The 16,014-nt window shown below is 55.3% G+C and overlaps 2 protein-coding genes across 5 annotated transcripts in view; one reads left to right on the forward strand and one right to left on the reverse strand.

The window, feature by feature from the left end:
* Positions 1-1,582: 1,582 nt before the first annotated feature.
* Positions 1,583-16,014, reverse strand: part of TRIM35 (tripartite motif containing 35) — a 60,269-nt gene continuing 45,837 nt past the window's right edge. For all 3 annotated transcript variants that reach the window (XM_077176438.1, XM_077176437.1, XM_054653743.2), the window contains 6 exons: positions 13,928-14,384; positions 12,206-12,301; positions 8,115-8,345; positions 5,674-5,696; positions 5,254-5,375; positions 1,583-2,313 (listed from right to left, as the gene is read on the reverse strand). In XM_077176438.1, the coding sequence (XP_077032553.1) occupies positions 1,754-2,313; positions 5,254-5,375; positions 5,674-5,696; positions 8,115-8,345; positions 12,206-12,301; positions 13,928-14,384 (1,489 nt within the window). In that variant the 3' untranslated portion in view covers positions 1,583-1,753. The remainder of the gene's footprint in view (positions 2,314-5,253; positions 5,376-5,673; positions 5,697-8,114; positions 8,346-12,205; positions 12,302-13,927; positions 14,385-16,014) is intronic.
* LOC143693768 (uncharacterized) lies at positions 2,313-7,149 on the forward strand. 2 transcript variants are annotated; one of them, XM_077176439.1, is made up of 2 exons: positions 2,313-5,308; positions 5,534-7,149. In XM_077176439.1, exon 1 carries the CDS (start codon positions 2,983-2,985, stop codon positions 4,321-4,323), a length of 1,341 nt encoding a protein of 446 aa, XP_077032554.1. In that variant the 5' UTR covers positions 2,313-2,982; the 3' UTR covers positions 4,324-5,308; positions 5,534-7,149. The 2 variants fall into 2 exon arrangements, with proteins under 2 accessions (XP_077032554.1, XP_077032555.1); XM_077176440.1 differs by having other exon boundaries at positions 5,581-7,149.

Genomic DNA, 16,014 nt, shown 5'->3' on the forward strand with positions numbered 1-16,014 from the left:
TGGGGTTGGGGTTGGGGATGGGATGGGATGGGATGGGATGGGATGGGATGGGATGGGATGGGATGGGATGGATGAGGATGGGATGGGATTGGGATTGGGGATGAGATTGGGGTTGGGGTTGGAATTGGGATGGGTGGGGTGGGACGGGATGGAGAGAAGGGATGGAGATGGGAATGGGATGGGATTGGAGTTGGGATGGGGATGGGGATGGGGATTGGGGTTGGGGTTGGGATTGGGATGGGGATGGGGATTGGCACGGCAGAGCAGGATTGGGATGGGATGGGTTAGGATTGGAATTGGGATTGGAGTTGGAATTGGGATGGGATGTGGATGAAAATGGAGATGGGATGGGATGGGATGGGATGGGATGGGATGGGATGGGATGGGATGGGATGGATGGGATGGGAAAGCAGGATGAGGGTGGGATGGGATGGGATGGAATGGGATGGGATGGGATGGGATGGAATGGGATGGGATGGGATGGGATGGGGTGGGATGGGATGGGATGGGATGGGATGGGGTGGGATGGGATGGGATGGGATGGGATGGGGTGGGATGGGATGGGATGGGATGGGATGGGATAGGAAGGGACGGGATGGGGTGGGATGGGATGGAATGGGATGGGATGGGATAGGATGGGATGGGATGGGATGGGATGGGATGGGATGGGATGGGATGGGATGGGATGGGATGGGATGGGATGGGGTGGGATGGGAAAGCAGGATGAGGGTGGGATGGGATGGGATGGAATGGGATGGGCAGGGATGGGATGGGATGGGATGGGATGGGATGGAATGGGATGGAATGGGATGGGATGGGATGGGATGGAATGGAGGGAAGGTGGATGGGGATGGGATGTGCAGGGATTTGGGATGCCGCAAATCCCTTTTTCCCCTCCTTTGCCGTATCCAGGGATACGCCGTGGGAGGATCCCGGGGTCGCCCCCAGCTCCAGCCTCTCCCTTTTGTTTTCCCTCCTCCCTCTCTCGTTCCTGAGGAGCTTCCTGAGCAAATGCCGGGAAACCATGGAAACCACCCGCTCCCGTCGGAATCCAGGCAGGAAAAAAGCAGGAAAAAAGCAGGAAAAGGTCGGGAAGGGCCACCCAGGCCCCTTCCCTTCCCCCATGGAATCGCCTGAAATCCCAAGGACCCACCTGGATTTGGGGAAAAACCGTTTGGGTGGGATTAACTCCGGGTAAAAACTCCGAAATTCCTCCTTTTCCCAACACCAACGAGGCATCTTCACTGGATTCCCAGAGCTGGGAATTCGGGGAAAACCCCTCGGAGGGATAAAGCTGTGGGGAAAAGGGTGGAGGAGGTGGGATGCTCCCAGGGGTGTTCCCACTGATGGTTTTCCATGTGTCAAATCCCATGGGATTTTCCCCTTTCAAGAGCCGGGATAAGGATCACAGCAGGGATTCCTGGATCCCTAAAAACTGTGGGGGGAAAAGCCTCTAAATCCTTTAATTCCTTATTTGTCAAGGAAATCCTTTCTTCCCAAAGCATTCCCAGCTTGGATCCATGGCAGAGAGCTTCAGGAAAATTTGGGATTTGGGCACAGAACCACACAGGGGGGAGAGATATACGGATAATATTTCTAATGTTTATTAATATTTATTAACGATAAAAACCTGAGACGACGCGAACAAATCTTTTTATCCCTGCTTATTTTTCCTTTTTTTTTTTTTTGTTTTTTTTGGTCGTTTTTCCCGGAAAAGCACCTGGAGAACCCCACCAGGAGGCAAGGAGACATCTCAGGTGGGGACATCCTCGAGGACACGGACGCGGAGCGGGCAGATCCGGAGCGTCTTGGTGTTGGCGTCGCCCTGGGTGTTGCCCACGTAGAAATAGGGGAAGACGGGCCCGCCGAACTTCTCGTGGAACGTGTAGATGTGGCTCTGGAGGTCGGCGTCGTAGAAGGACAGCTCGCCCTCGGTGCAGTCCAGCTCCACCCGGACCCTCCGGATGTTGCCCGGCGCCGTCTGCGAGCGCACGGCGTTGGACGCCCGGCACTCGTCCTTGCCCTGGAGGTGGTAGATGTACCAGAAGCCGGAGCGGGAATCGTGGTGGTAACTCCAGTGGGAGCCTCTGTGGGGCCGGGAGACGCCCACCCTCCAGTTGGTCAGCCCGCCCAGGTCCACCTGCCAGGTGTGGAAGCCTTCGGAGAAGCCGCGGGAGCCCAGGATGCAGGGGGCGGAGGTGAAGCGCTCCGGGTTCTCCACGGAGCCCTTGTAGCTGCAGATGGAGACGCTGGAGAGGTCCTCGGAGACGGAGAGCCAGCCCGCGGCCGAGTTGGGATCCAGGCTGAAGGGCACTGCGGGCAAGGGGAGGGTTTTATGGGAAGCTTGGTAGGGATCCGTCTGTCCCTCCGCGGGGCCCTCCATGGGATCCATTCACACATGGATCCTTCCATCCCTACATGGATCCTTCCATGGATTCATCCATGGATGCCTTCCTCCATCCCTCCGTCCATCCATGGTTCTTCCATGAATCCATCCATCCATCCATCCATCCATCCATCCATCCATCCATCCATCCATCCATCCACGGATCCTTTCATGGATTCATCCATGGATCCCTTCCTCCATCCCTCCATGGAACCTTCCATTGACCTGTCCATCTGTCCCTCCATCCATGGATGCTTCCATGGAACCCTCCCTCCATCTATCCACAGATCACTCCATTGATCTGTCCATCTGTCCCTCCATCCATGGATCCTTCCACGGATCCCTCCATCCATCCATTCATCTATCCATCCCTATCCATGGTTCCATTCATCCATGGATCCATCCATCCATCCATCCATCCATCCATCCATCCATCCATCCATCCATCCCTCCCTCCCTATCCATCCATACATCCACCCCATCCATGGATCCATCTATCCATGGATACTTCCATGTATCCATCCATCCATCCATGGATCCATCCCTCCATCCATTCATGAATCCTTCCATGGATCTATCCGTCTGTTCCTCCATCCATGGAATCCATCCATGGAATCCATCCATCCATCCATCCATCCATCCACCCATCCACCCATCCACCCATCCATCCATCCGTCCATCATCCATCCATCCATCCATCCATCCATCATCCATCCATGGAATCCATCCATCCATCCATCCATCCATCCATCCATCCATCCATCCATCCATCCATCCATCCATCCATCCCTCCCTCCCTCCCTATCCATCCGTGGATCCAGTCACCCCTATCCATCCATGGATCCATCCATCCATCCATTCATGAATTCTTCCATGGATCCATCCATGGATCCATCCATCCATCCATCCATCCATCCATCCATCCATCCATCCATCCATCCATCCATCCATGGATCCCTCCATCCATCCCTCCATCCATCCCTACACCGGTCCCCGTCCATGGATTTGTCCCTAACCCACATCACCCCTGGCAAACACACATTCCCAAGTTTCCCTTTTTGAGGAACAAGCCCCTCCCTTCACTTTCCCAATCCCTGGTCCCATCTCCACATTTCCCATCTTTCCAGACGGCCCCACCACCATTTTTAGGGAAGAATCCCTCTCCACATTTCCCATCTTTCCAGACCCCCACCACCATTTTTAGGGAAGAATCCATCTCCACATTTCCCATCTTTCCAGACCCCACCACCAACATTTCTAGGGAAGAATCCACTTCCACATTTCCCATCTTTCCAGATCCCACCGCCAGCATTTTTAGGGAAGAATCCACTTCCACATTTCCCATCTTTCCAGACCCCACCACCACCATTTCTAGGGAAGAATCCATCTCCACATTTCCCATCTTTCCAGACCCCACCACCACCATTTCTAGGGAAGAATCCATCTCCACATTTCCCATCTTTCCAGGCTCCACCACCACCATTTTTAGGGAAGAATCCCTCTCCACATTTCCCATCTTTCCAGACCCATCACCACCATTTTTAGGGAAGAATCCACTTCCACATTTCCCATCTTTCCAGACCCCACTGCCACCATTTTTAGGGAAGAATCCATCTCCACATTTCCCATCTTTCCAGGCTCCACCACCACCATTTTTAGGGAAGAATCCCTCTCCACATTTCCCATCTTTCCAGATCCCACCACCATTTTTAGGGAAGAATCCACTTCCACATTTCCCATCTTTCCAGACCCCACTGCCACCATTTCTAGGGAAGAATCCATCTCCACATTCCCCATCTTTCCAGACCCCACCACCATTTTTAGGGAAGAATCCACTTCCACATTTCCCATCTTTCCAGACGGCCCCACCACCATTTCTAGGGAAGAATCCACTTCCATATTTCCCATCTTTCCAGACCCATCAGCACCATTTTTAGGGAAGAATCCATCTCCACATTTCCCATTTTTCCAAACCCCACCACCACCATTTTTAGGGAAGAATCCACTTCCACGTTTCACATCTTTCCAGACCCCACCACCCCCATTTCTAGGGAAGAATCCATCTCCACATTTCCCATTTTTCCAAACCCCACCACCACCATTTTTAGGGAAGAATCCACTTCCACATTTCCCATCTTTCCAGACCCCACCACCACCATTTCTAGGGAAGAATCCATCTCCACATTTTCCATCTTTCCAGACCCCCACCACCACCATTTTTAGGGAAGAATCCATCTCCACATTTCCCATCTTTCCAGACCCCACCACCACCATTTCTAGGGAAGAATCCATCTCCACATTTTCCATCTTTCCAGACCCCCACCACCACCATTTTTAGGGAAGAATCCATCTCCACATTTCCCATCTTTCCAGACCCCACCACCACCATTTTTAGGGAAGAATCCATCTCCACATTTTCCATCTTTCCAGACCCCCACCACCACCATTTTTAGGGAAGAATCCACTTCCACATTTCCCATCTTTCCACACCCCACCACCACCATTTTTAGGGAAGAATCCACTTCCACATTTCCCATCTTTCCAGACCCATCAGCACCATTTTTAGGGATTAATCCATCTCCACATTTCCCATCTTTCCAGACCCCACCACCACCATTTTTAGGGATTAATCCACTTCCACATTTCCCATCTTTCCAGCCCCCCACCACCATTTTTAGGGAAGAATCCACCTCCACATTTCCCATCTTTCCAGACCCATCAGCACCATTTTTAGGGAAGAATCCATCTCCACATTTCCCATTTTTCCAAACCCCACCACCACCAGTTTTAGGGAAGAATCCATCTCCACATTTCCCATCTTTCCAGACCCATGGAAAACCCCACTCTGGACATTCCCTGCTCCTCACCAGCGGTGATGGTGTCCAACATCTTCTTCCACACGTTGTACTGGAGCGATCCCAGGTATTTGGCCACGTCCAGGAGCAATCCCGAGGGAACAGCTTCCGGCTCCTCGGCCGTGCAGGCGATCCTAGGGCAGGGATTGGCCGTGGAGAAAGGATTGGGATGAGGCACCCGGCATCTCCCAAGCTTGTCCTCCCTCCATTCCCACAAAATCTGGGATTTAACGCTTCCCACAAACCCCGAAATCCCGCTTTTTGTCCCCGCCGTCCTGCCCGGAACACGCAGGGGACATCCAGCACCTCAGAGGGGACGCTGGAATTTTCTTGGAGCAGGGAGCTCAGGAGACCCCATCCGGCCAGCGGGAAGGGCTCAGCCATTCCCAGATTCCCATGGATATGGGATTATGTGACGGGACCAGGACCTACCTCCGCTTGCGGTTCTTGTGGGTCTGGAAAAGAGAAGAAAAGAGGAATCAGATCTTGGCTGCCAGCGGAATTCCAACAGCCCATGGATCACTTGGGGGAGGCTGGATTGGGATCCCGGAGGGAATTACCATTGGGAATGTGGGAATTACCATGGGGCATGTGGGAATTACCACCGGAAATGTGGGAATTACCATGAGGAAATCTGGGAATTACCATCAGGAATGTGGGAATTACCATGGGGAATGCGGGAATTACCACGGGGAAATGTGGGAATTACCATGAGGAAATGTGGGAATTACCATCGGGAATGTGGGAATTACCACAGGGAATGCGGAAATTAGAGGAAATGTGTGAATTACCACCAGGAATGTGGGAATTACCACAGGGAAATGTGGGAATTACCACGGGGAAATGTGGGAATTACCATCGGGAATGTGGGAATTACCACCAGGAATGTGGGAATTACCATGGGGAATGCGGGAATTACCATGAGGAAATGTGGGAATTAACACGGGAAATGTGGGAATTACCATGAGGAAATCTGGGAATTACCACCAGGAATGTGGGAATTACCATGGGGAATCTGGGAATTACCACCAGGAATGTGGGAATTACCATGAGGAAATCTGGGAATTACCATGGGGCATGCGGGAATTACCACCAGGAATATGGGAATTATCACCGGGAATGTGGGAATTACCATGGGGAAATGTGGAAATTTCCACCGGAAATGTGGGAATTTGGGAATTACCATGGGGAATGTGGGAATTACCATGGGGAATGTGAGAATGTGGGAATTATCACCAGGAATGTGGGAATTATCATGAGGAAATCTGGGAATTACCACCGGGAATGTGGGAATGTGGGAATGATCACCGGGAATGTGGGAATTACCATGGGGAAATGTGGGAATTAACACGGGAAATGTGGGAACTACCATGAGGAAATCTGGGAATTACCACCAGGAATGTGGGAATTACCACAGGAAATGCGGGAATTACCATGGGGAATGTGGGAATTACCATGGAGAAATGTGGGAATTACCATGGGGAATGTGGGAATTATCACCGGGAATGTGGGAATTACCACCAGGAATGTGGGAATTACCCCAGGGAATGCGGGAATTAGAGGAAATGTGTGAATTACCACCAGGAATGTGGGAATTAAAACAGGAAATGTGGGAATTACCATGAGGAAATCTGGGAATTACCACCAGGAATGTGGGAATTACCATGGGGAAATGTGGAAATTTCCACCGGAAATGTGGGAATTTGGGAATTACCATGGGGAATGTGGGAATTACCATGGGGAATGTGGGAATTACCACTGGGAATGTGAGAATGTGGGAATTATCACAAGGAATGTGGGAATTATCATGAGGAATGTGGGAATTACCACCGGGAATGTGGGAATGTGGGAATGATCACCGGGAATGTGGGAATTACCATGGGAAAATGTGGAAATTACCACTGGGAATGTGGGAATTACCATGGGGAATGTGGGAATTACCATGGAGAAATGTGGGAATTATCACCGGGAATGTGGAAATTACCATGAGGAAATGTGGGGATTAACATGGGAAATGTGGGAATTACTACCAGGAATGTGGGAATTACCATGGGGAATGCGGAAATTACCACCAGCAATATGGGAATTACCATTGGGAATGCAGGAATTACCATGGGGCATGCGGGAGTTACCACCAGGAATGTGGGAATTACCATTGGGAAATGTGGGAATTACCACTAGGAATGTCGGAATTACCATGAGGAAATGTGGGAATTACCATCAGGAATGGGGGAATTACCACCAGGAATGTGGGAATTACCATCGGGAATGTGGGAATTACCATGGAGAAATGTGGAAATTATCATGAGGAAATGTAGGAATTACCACCAGGAATGTGGGAATGATCACCGGGAATGTGGGAATTACCATGGGGGAATGTGGGAATTACCATGGGGGAATGTGGGAATTATCATGAGGAAATGTGGGAATTACCATGGGGAATGCGGGAATTACCATGGGGAATGTGGGAATTATCACTGGGAATGTGGAAATTACCACCAGGAATGTGGGAATTACCACGGAGAATGTGGGAAATTACCATGGGGAATGTGGGGATTAACATGGGAAATGTGGGAATTATTACCAGGAATGTGGGAATTACCATGGGGAATGTGGAAATTACCACCAGGAATATGGGAATTATCACCGGGAATGTGGGAATTACCATGAGGAAATGTGGAAATTACCACCGGGAATGTGGGAATTACCATGGGGAATGTGGAAATTTCCACCGGAAATGTGGGAATGTGGGAATTACCACCGGGAATGTGGGAATTACCATGGGGAAATGTGGAAATTACCACAGGGAAATGTGGGAATTACCACGGGGAATGTGGGAATGTGGGAATTACCATGGGAAATGCAGGAATTACCATCAGGAAGGTGAGGTCGTCCTGCTTGAGGTCGGCCTCGAGCCGCGCGGCCTCGTTGAGCAGGGCCTGGCTGGCCTCCGCCAGCTGCTCCATCTTGCCCTGGATCAGGTCCTGCTTGCGGCCCGCCTCCTCCCGCAGCTGCGCCAGCACCGCCTGCTCCTCGTCCCACAGGAACTTGTGCAGCTTCTCGAACTCCCACTTCACCTGACGCTCCAGGCGCTCCGATTCCACCTGCGAACGTCGGCGCCGTGCTCCGGGCGGGAACGGTGGGAGCGCCCGAATTCCCGGGATTCCTCCTTCCCAGAGCTCAGGGATTCATTGGGATCGCGTTGCCCTTCCCAAATGCCCTTCCCCGCTTCCCAAATCCCCACCGCTCCCATTTTCCAGTATAGGATCAATGCTCAACCCCAGCCGCATGTGCAGGATTGGGATCGGGATCAATCCCACCTCTGGAGCACCCGAATTCCCTGGATTCCCCCTTCCCAGAGCTCAGGGATTCACTGGGATCAGTGGGATCACAATGCTCTTCCCAAATTCCCTTCCCTGCTTCCTAAATCCCCACTGCTCTCCTTTTCCAGGATAGAATCAGGGCTTCACTCAAGCTGCATTCCCAAATCAGGATCAGGATCAATCCCACCTCTGGAGCACCCAAATTCCCTGGATTCCCCCTTCCCAGAGCTCAGGGATTCACTGGGATCACTGGGATCACGCTGCCCCTCCTGAATTCCCATCCCTGCTTCCCAAATCCCCACTGCTCTCCTTTTCTGGGCTGGGATCAGTGCTCCCCCTGGCTGCATGTGCAGGTTTGGGATTGGGATCAATCCCACCTCTGGAGCACCCAAATCCCTTGGATTCCCCCTTCCCACAGCTCAGGGATTCACTGGGATCACTGGGATCACACTGCCCTTCCCAAATTCCCTTCCCCACTTCCCAAATCCCCATCGCTCCCATTTTCCAGGATGGGATCAGGGCTCCCCCTGGCTGCATGTGCAGGTTTGGGATTGGGATCAATCCCACCTCTGGAGCACGCAAATTCCCTGGATTCCCCCTTCCCACAGCTCAGGCATTCACTGGGATCATGCTGCCCTTCCCAAATTCCCTTCCCTGCTTCCCAAATCCCAACACTCTCCTTTTCCAGGATAAGATCAATGCTCCACCCCCAGCTGCATGTGCAGGATTGGGATTGGGATCAATCCCACCTCTGGAGCACCTGAATTCCCTGGATTCCCCCTTCCCACAGCTCAGGGATTCCCTGGGATCACGCTGCTCTTCCCAAATTCCCATCCCTGCTTCCTAAATCCCCACTGCTCTCCTTTTCCAGGATAGAATCAGGGCTTCACCCCAGCTACATTCCCAATCAGGATCAGGATCAATCCCACCCCTGGAGCACCTGAATTCCCTGCATTCCCCATTCCCAGAGCTCAGGGATTCCCTGGGATCACTGGGATCACGCTGCCCTCCCCAAATTCCCATCCGTGCTTCCCAAATCCCCATCACTCCCATTTTCCAGGATAGAATCAGGGCTTCACCCCAGCTACATTCCCAATCAGGATCAGGATCAATCCCACCCCTGGAGCACCCAAATTCCCTTCTCCACTTCCCAAATCCCAACACTCCCCTTTTCCAGATAAGATCAGTGCTCCACCCCCAGCCGCATGTGCAGGATTGGGATTGGGATCAATCCCACCTCTGGAGCACCCAAATTCCCTGGATTCCCCCTTCCCAGAGCTCAGGGATTCACTGGGATCACTGGGATCACGCTGCCCTTCCCAAATTCCCTTCCCCACTTCCCAAATCCCAACACTCCCCTTTTCCAGATAAGATCAATGTTCCACCCCCAGCTGCATGTGCAGGATTGGGATTGGGATCAATCCCACCTCTGGAGCAGCTGAATTCCTTGGATTCCCCCTTCCCACAGCTCAGGGATTCACTGGGATCACTGGGATCACGCTGCCCCTCCTGAATTCCCATCCCCACTTCCCAAATCCCCACTGCTCCCTTTTTCTAGGATGGGATCAGTGCTCCCCCTGGCTGCATGTGCAGGTTTGGGATTGGGATCAATCCCACCTCTGGAGCACACAAATTCCCTGGATTCCCCATTCCCAGAGCTCAGGCATTCACTGGGATCACGCTGCCCTCCCCAAATTCCCATCCCCGCTTCCCAAATCCCCATCACTCTCCTTTTCCAGGATAGAATCAGGGCTTCACCCCAGCTACATTCCCAATCAGGATCAGGATCAATCCCACCCCTGGAGCACCCAAATTCCCTTCCCCACTTCCCAAATCCCAACACTCCCCTTTTCCAGATAAGATCAATGCTCAACCCCAGCCGCATGTGCAGGTTTGGGATTGGGTTCAATCCCACCTCTGGAGCACCCGAATTCCTTGGATTCCCCCTTCCCAGAGCTCAGGCATTCACTGGGATCACTGGGATCACGCTGCCCCTCCTGAATTCCCATCCCCACTTCCCAAATCCCAACATTCCCATTTTCCAGATAAGATCAATGCTCCACCCCCAGCCACATGTGCAGGATTGGGATTGGGATCAATCCCACCTCTGGAGCACCCAAATTCCTTGGATTCCCCCTTCCCAGAGCTCAGGGATTCACTGGGATCAATGGGATCACGCTGCTCTTCCCAAATTCCCTTCCCCACTTCCCAAATCCCCATCACTCCCATTTTCCAGGATGGGATCAATGCTCCACCCCCTGGCTGCATGTGCAGGTTTGGGATTGGGATCAATCCCACCTCTGGAGCACCCAAATTCCCTGGATTTCCCCTTCCCAGAGCTCAGGGATTCACTGGGATCACTGGGATCATGCTGCCCCTCCTGAATTCCCATCCCCACTTCCCAAATCCCATCACTCCCATTTTCCAGGATAGAATCAGGGCTTCACCCCAGCTACATTCCCAATCAGGATCAGGAGCAATCCCACCCCTGGAGCACCCAAATTCCCTTCCCCACTTCCTAAATCCCCACTGCTCCCATTTTCCAGATAAGATCAATGCTCCACCCCCAGCCGCATGTGCAGGATTGGGATTGGGATCAATCCCACCTCTGGAGCACCCAAATTCCCTGGATTCCCCATTCCCAGAGCTCAGGCATTCACTGGGATCACGCTGCCCTCCCCAAATTCCCATCCCCGCTTCCCAAATCCCCATCACTCTCCTTTTCCAGGATAGAATCAGGGCTTCACCCCAGCTACATTCCCAATCAGGATCAGGATCAATCCCACCCCTGGAGCACCCAAATTCCCTTCCCCACTTCCCAAATCCCAACACTCCCCTTTTCCAGATAAGATGAATGCTCCACCCCCAGCTGCATGTGCAGGATTGGGATTGGGATCAATCCCACCTCTGGAGCACCCAAATTCCCTGGATTCCCCCTTCCCAGAGCTCAGGAATTCCCTGGGATCACGCTGCTCTTCCCAAATTCCCTTTTCCACTTCCCAAATCCCCATCACTCTCCTTTTCCGGGATGGAATCAGGGCTTCACTCAAGCTGCATTACCGATCAGGATCAGGATCAATCCCACCTCTGGAACACCTGAATTCGCTGGATTCCCCCTTCCCACAGCTCAGGGATTCACTGGGATCAGTGGGATCACGCTGCTCTTCCCAAATTCCCATCCCTGCTTCCCAAATCCCCACCGCTCACCTCTCCTGAGATGAGATCAGGGCAAATTTGGGATTGGGATCAATCCCACTTCTAGAGCACCCAAATTCCCTGGATTCCCCATTCCCAGAGCTCAAGGATCACGGGGATCACGCTGCCCTTCCCAAATTCCCATCCCTGCTTCCCAAATCCCCACTGCTCTCGTTTCCAGGATGGGATCAATGCTCCACCCCCAGCCGCATGTCCAGGTTTGGGATTGGGATCAATCCCACCTCTGGAGCACCCAAATCCCTTGGATTCCCCCTTCCCAGAGCTCAGGGATTCACTGGGATCACGCTGCCCTTCCCAAATCCCCCCTGCTCTCCTTTTCCAGGATGGAATCCGGGCTCCACCCCATTGAACGTGCAGGATCGGGATTGGGATCGGGATCAGGATCGGGATCGGGGTCGATCCCAGCTCCAGGAGGGAACACGCACCTCGTTGTGCCGGGAGATGGATTCGTAGGATCGCCGCACGGCCCCAAAATCCTTGGCTTTATCCCTCAGGGATGACTCCATGTTCGCCAGCTTGGCCTGCAAGGGGGGGGAGACATCCTCAGGACTCCCCCATTCCCAGGATTTTCCAGGATTTTTCCGGGATGAACACCCTCAGAGCCGGATCTGTGCTCTGTCCAACCCTTCCCCTCGGGCAGCAGGGAGGAAGAGGAGCTTTGATCCATAGGGAATGCTCCTCTCTGTTTTTTGGGATATCCCGTCCCCGCCCATCCCAGTGCTCTGGGCAGCTCCATTCCCAATCCCATTCCCATTCCCACGCATCCCATTCTCATTCCTATTCCCATTCCCACCCATCCCATTCCCACTCTCATTCCCATTCCCATTCCCCACTCCCATTCCCATTCCCACTCTCATTCCCATTCCCATTCCCCACTCCCATTCCCATTCCCATTCCCATTCCTATTCCCACTCCCACTCCCACTCCCATTCCCACTCTCATTCCCATTCCCATTCCCATTCCCACTGTCATTCCCATTCCCATTCCCATTCCCACTCCCATTCCCACTCCCACTCCCATTCCCACTCCCATTCCCACTCCCACTCCCATTCCCATTCCCATTCCCATTCCCACTCCCATTCCCACTCCCACTCCCATTCCCACTCCCATTCCCACTCCCACTCCCACTCCCACTCCCACTCCCACTCCCACTCCCACTCCCACTCCCACTCCCATTCCCATTCCCATGGAACCCCAGCCAAGCTTTTCCCGCCACGTTTGAAATCCAGCGGGATGAGTCAGGGCGGTGCCGGCTGTTTTCCAGCGTGTCCTGGCAGCATTCCCAGCTCCTGGCCGCATCCCATCCCCTCCTCCTCCTCCTCCTCCTCCTCCTCCTCGGGCAGCCACATCCCTCCTTTCTGCCGGAATTGTGCAACTCCCAAATCCCAGCCCCGCTCCCAAAGCCTGGAATAACCAGCGCGGCTGGATCCGAGCTGGGATCAAGGGAATCACCGGGAATAATCATCCCGCTCCCCTTTCCCGCGGGATCATCATCCGGGATGGCGCCGGATAATTAAAGGGCAGGAGAGCATCCAGCAGCCGCCGCACGCCCGCAGGGAAGCGTGGCTGCCTCATCCCAAATCCTGGGAAATCTGGGACAGCTCCAGGTTTTAGGGGTGCCTCCCTCTGCCATCCATGCATGGGTGCATCCATGGATTCATCCCTGCATCCATCTCTGTTCATCCATGGATCCATTTATCCATGGATCCATTGCTCCCTCCATCCATTCATAGATCCATCCATCCATGCATCCATCCATCCATCCATCCATCATCCATCCATCCATCCATCCATCCATCCATCCATCCATCCATCCATCCACATCTATCCCTCCATCCATGGATCCATGGATACATCCTTCCATCCATCCATTCATGGATCCATGGATCCATCCATCCATCCATGGATTGCATCCATGCATCCATCCATCCATCATCCATCCACCCATCCATCCATCCATCCATCCATCCATCCATCCATCCATCCATCCATCATCCATCCATCATCCCTCCATCCATCCATCATCCATCCATCCATCCATCCATCCATCCATCCATCCATCATCCATCATCCATCCAGCCATCCATCCCACCCCATCCATCATCCATCCATCCATCCATGTCCATCCCACCCCACCATCCCCTCACCCTAAAATCTGCCGCCGCCTCCTGCACCGGCCTCATCTTGTGCCCCTGGTGCTCCTTGGACCTCTGGCAGGAGAAGCACGCCAGCTCCTTGTCCTCCAGGCAGAAGAACTTGGGCTCCTCCTGGTGCGCGGGGCACCGGGCCACGCCGCGGCTCTGCCGCTGCCCTTCCTCCCTCAGCACCAGCTCCACCAGGTTCCTCAGCGTGTGGTTGACGCGCAGCTCCTCCAGCGAGGACCTCTCCTTGCACAGGGGGCACGCGTGCCGCCGGTGCTCCCACGAGCGGCTGATGCAGCCCTTGCAGAAGTTGTGCCCGCACGGCAGCGTCACCGCTTCCCGGAACGGCTCGTAGCAGATGGGGCACAGCAATTCCTCCTTCAAGCCCGGCGCGCTGGATGCTGCTGGAGCTGCCGAGCTGCTGCTGCTGCTGCTGGGGCAGGCATCGTCTCCGTTTTCCATGCTGCGGGATTTTTGGGAACGGGATTTATTTTTAATTTTAATTTTTTTTTTTTTTTACCCCACTAAAGCTGCCCCGACCGGACAAACGGCTCCGCTTTCTGATGCAACCGCTCGGTTTCCTGCCGGTGACTCAGCCGCGCTCCCTCCCGCCCGCTGACACCGCCCCGGGGCCGCGGCCGGGGGGGTTCCGCACCGCGGGGACGGCGGAAAAAGCGGCTGGGACCCCCCCAGCCCCGCGGTTCGAGCGAGAGCCTTGCCCCGGACACGCTCGGGGCAGCCCCGGTGCCGGTTCTGGGCGCCCATGTCCCGGTCCCCCAAACTCGGGGCTGCCCCGGTGCCCGGTTCTGGGTCCCAATGTCCCGGTCCCGGTCCCCTAAACTCGGGGCTGCTCCGGTGCCCGGTTCTGGATCCCCACGTCCCGGTTCCCCAAACTCGGGGCAGTCCCGGTGCCCGGTTCTGGATCCCCACGTCCCGGTCCCCAAAACTCGGGGCTGCTCCGGTTCTCCACCCTCACCCCGGGGCCGCCCCAGTTCCCCAAACTCGGAGCTGCCCCGGTGCCCGGTTCTGGGTCCCCATGTCCCGGTCCCCAAAACTCGGAGCTGCTCCGGTTCTCCACCCTCACACGGGGCTGCCCCAGTTCCCCAAACTCGGGGCAGTCCCGGTGCCCGGTTCTGGGTCCCCATGTCCCGGTCCCACCTCCGGGGCTGTTTCGGTTCTTGACCCCCACTCCGGGGCTGCCCTGCTCCCCCAAATCCGGGGCTGCTCCGGTGCCCGGTTCTGGATCCCCAGTCCCGGTCCCGGTCCCTCAAACTCGGAGCTGCTCCGGTGCCCGGTTCTGGGTCCCCAGGTCCCGGACCCGGAAACTCGGGGCTGTTCCGGACCCCCAAACTCGGGGCTGCTCCGGTGCCCGGTTCTGGATCCCCAGTCCCGGTCCCGGTCCCTGTCCCCCAAACTCGGGGCTCCCCCCGTGCCTGGATCCGGCTCCCCCGCCCTCTCCCGGGGCAGCTCCGGTGCCCGGTTCCGGTCCTCATGTCCCGGTCCGGGGCCGCTCCGGTGACCGGAGCTGGACTCTCTGTCCCGAACCGGTATTTGGATCCTCACCCCGGGGTTCTCCCCCGTGCCCGGGCCCCGGGACAGCCCCGGTTCCCCAAATTCGGGTCCGGAGCGGTGTCCCCCGGACCCGGGCCAGCCCCGGGTGTCCGGACCTCCAATCCCGGGGCTGCTCCGGTGCTCGGTCCCCCATCCCAGGAACAGCCCCTGTCCCCCATCCCGGCACTATTCCGGTGCCCGGTCCCCCAAATCCTGTGCCCGGTCCCGCTCCCTCAACCCGGCCCAGCCCCTACCCCCCATCCCCGGGGCCACTCCCGGTGCCCGGTCCCGGTTTCCCAGCCCCGGTCCACCCCCGGTCCCCCAATCCCGGTGCCCGGTCCCGGTTTCCCAGCCCCGGTCCGCCCCCGGTCCCCCACTCCCGGTGCCCGGTCCCGCTCGCCAAGCCCCGGAACAGACCCTGGATCCCACCCCGGGGCCACTCCCGTGCCCGGTCCCCCAATTCCGGTGTCCGGTCCCGGTTCCCAAGCCCCGATCCCCCATCCCGGAGCCATTCCGGTGCCCGGTCCCGGTCCCCAACCCCC

The sequence above is a fragment of the Agelaius phoeniceus genome, chromosome 3, assembly GCF_051311805.1.
Source record: "Agelaius phoeniceus isolate bAgePho1 chromosome 3, bAgePho1.hap1, whole genome shotgun sequence".
NCBI classification, from domain to species: Eukaryota; Metazoa; Chordata; class Aves; order Passeriformes; family Icteridae; genus Agelaius; species Agelaius phoeniceus.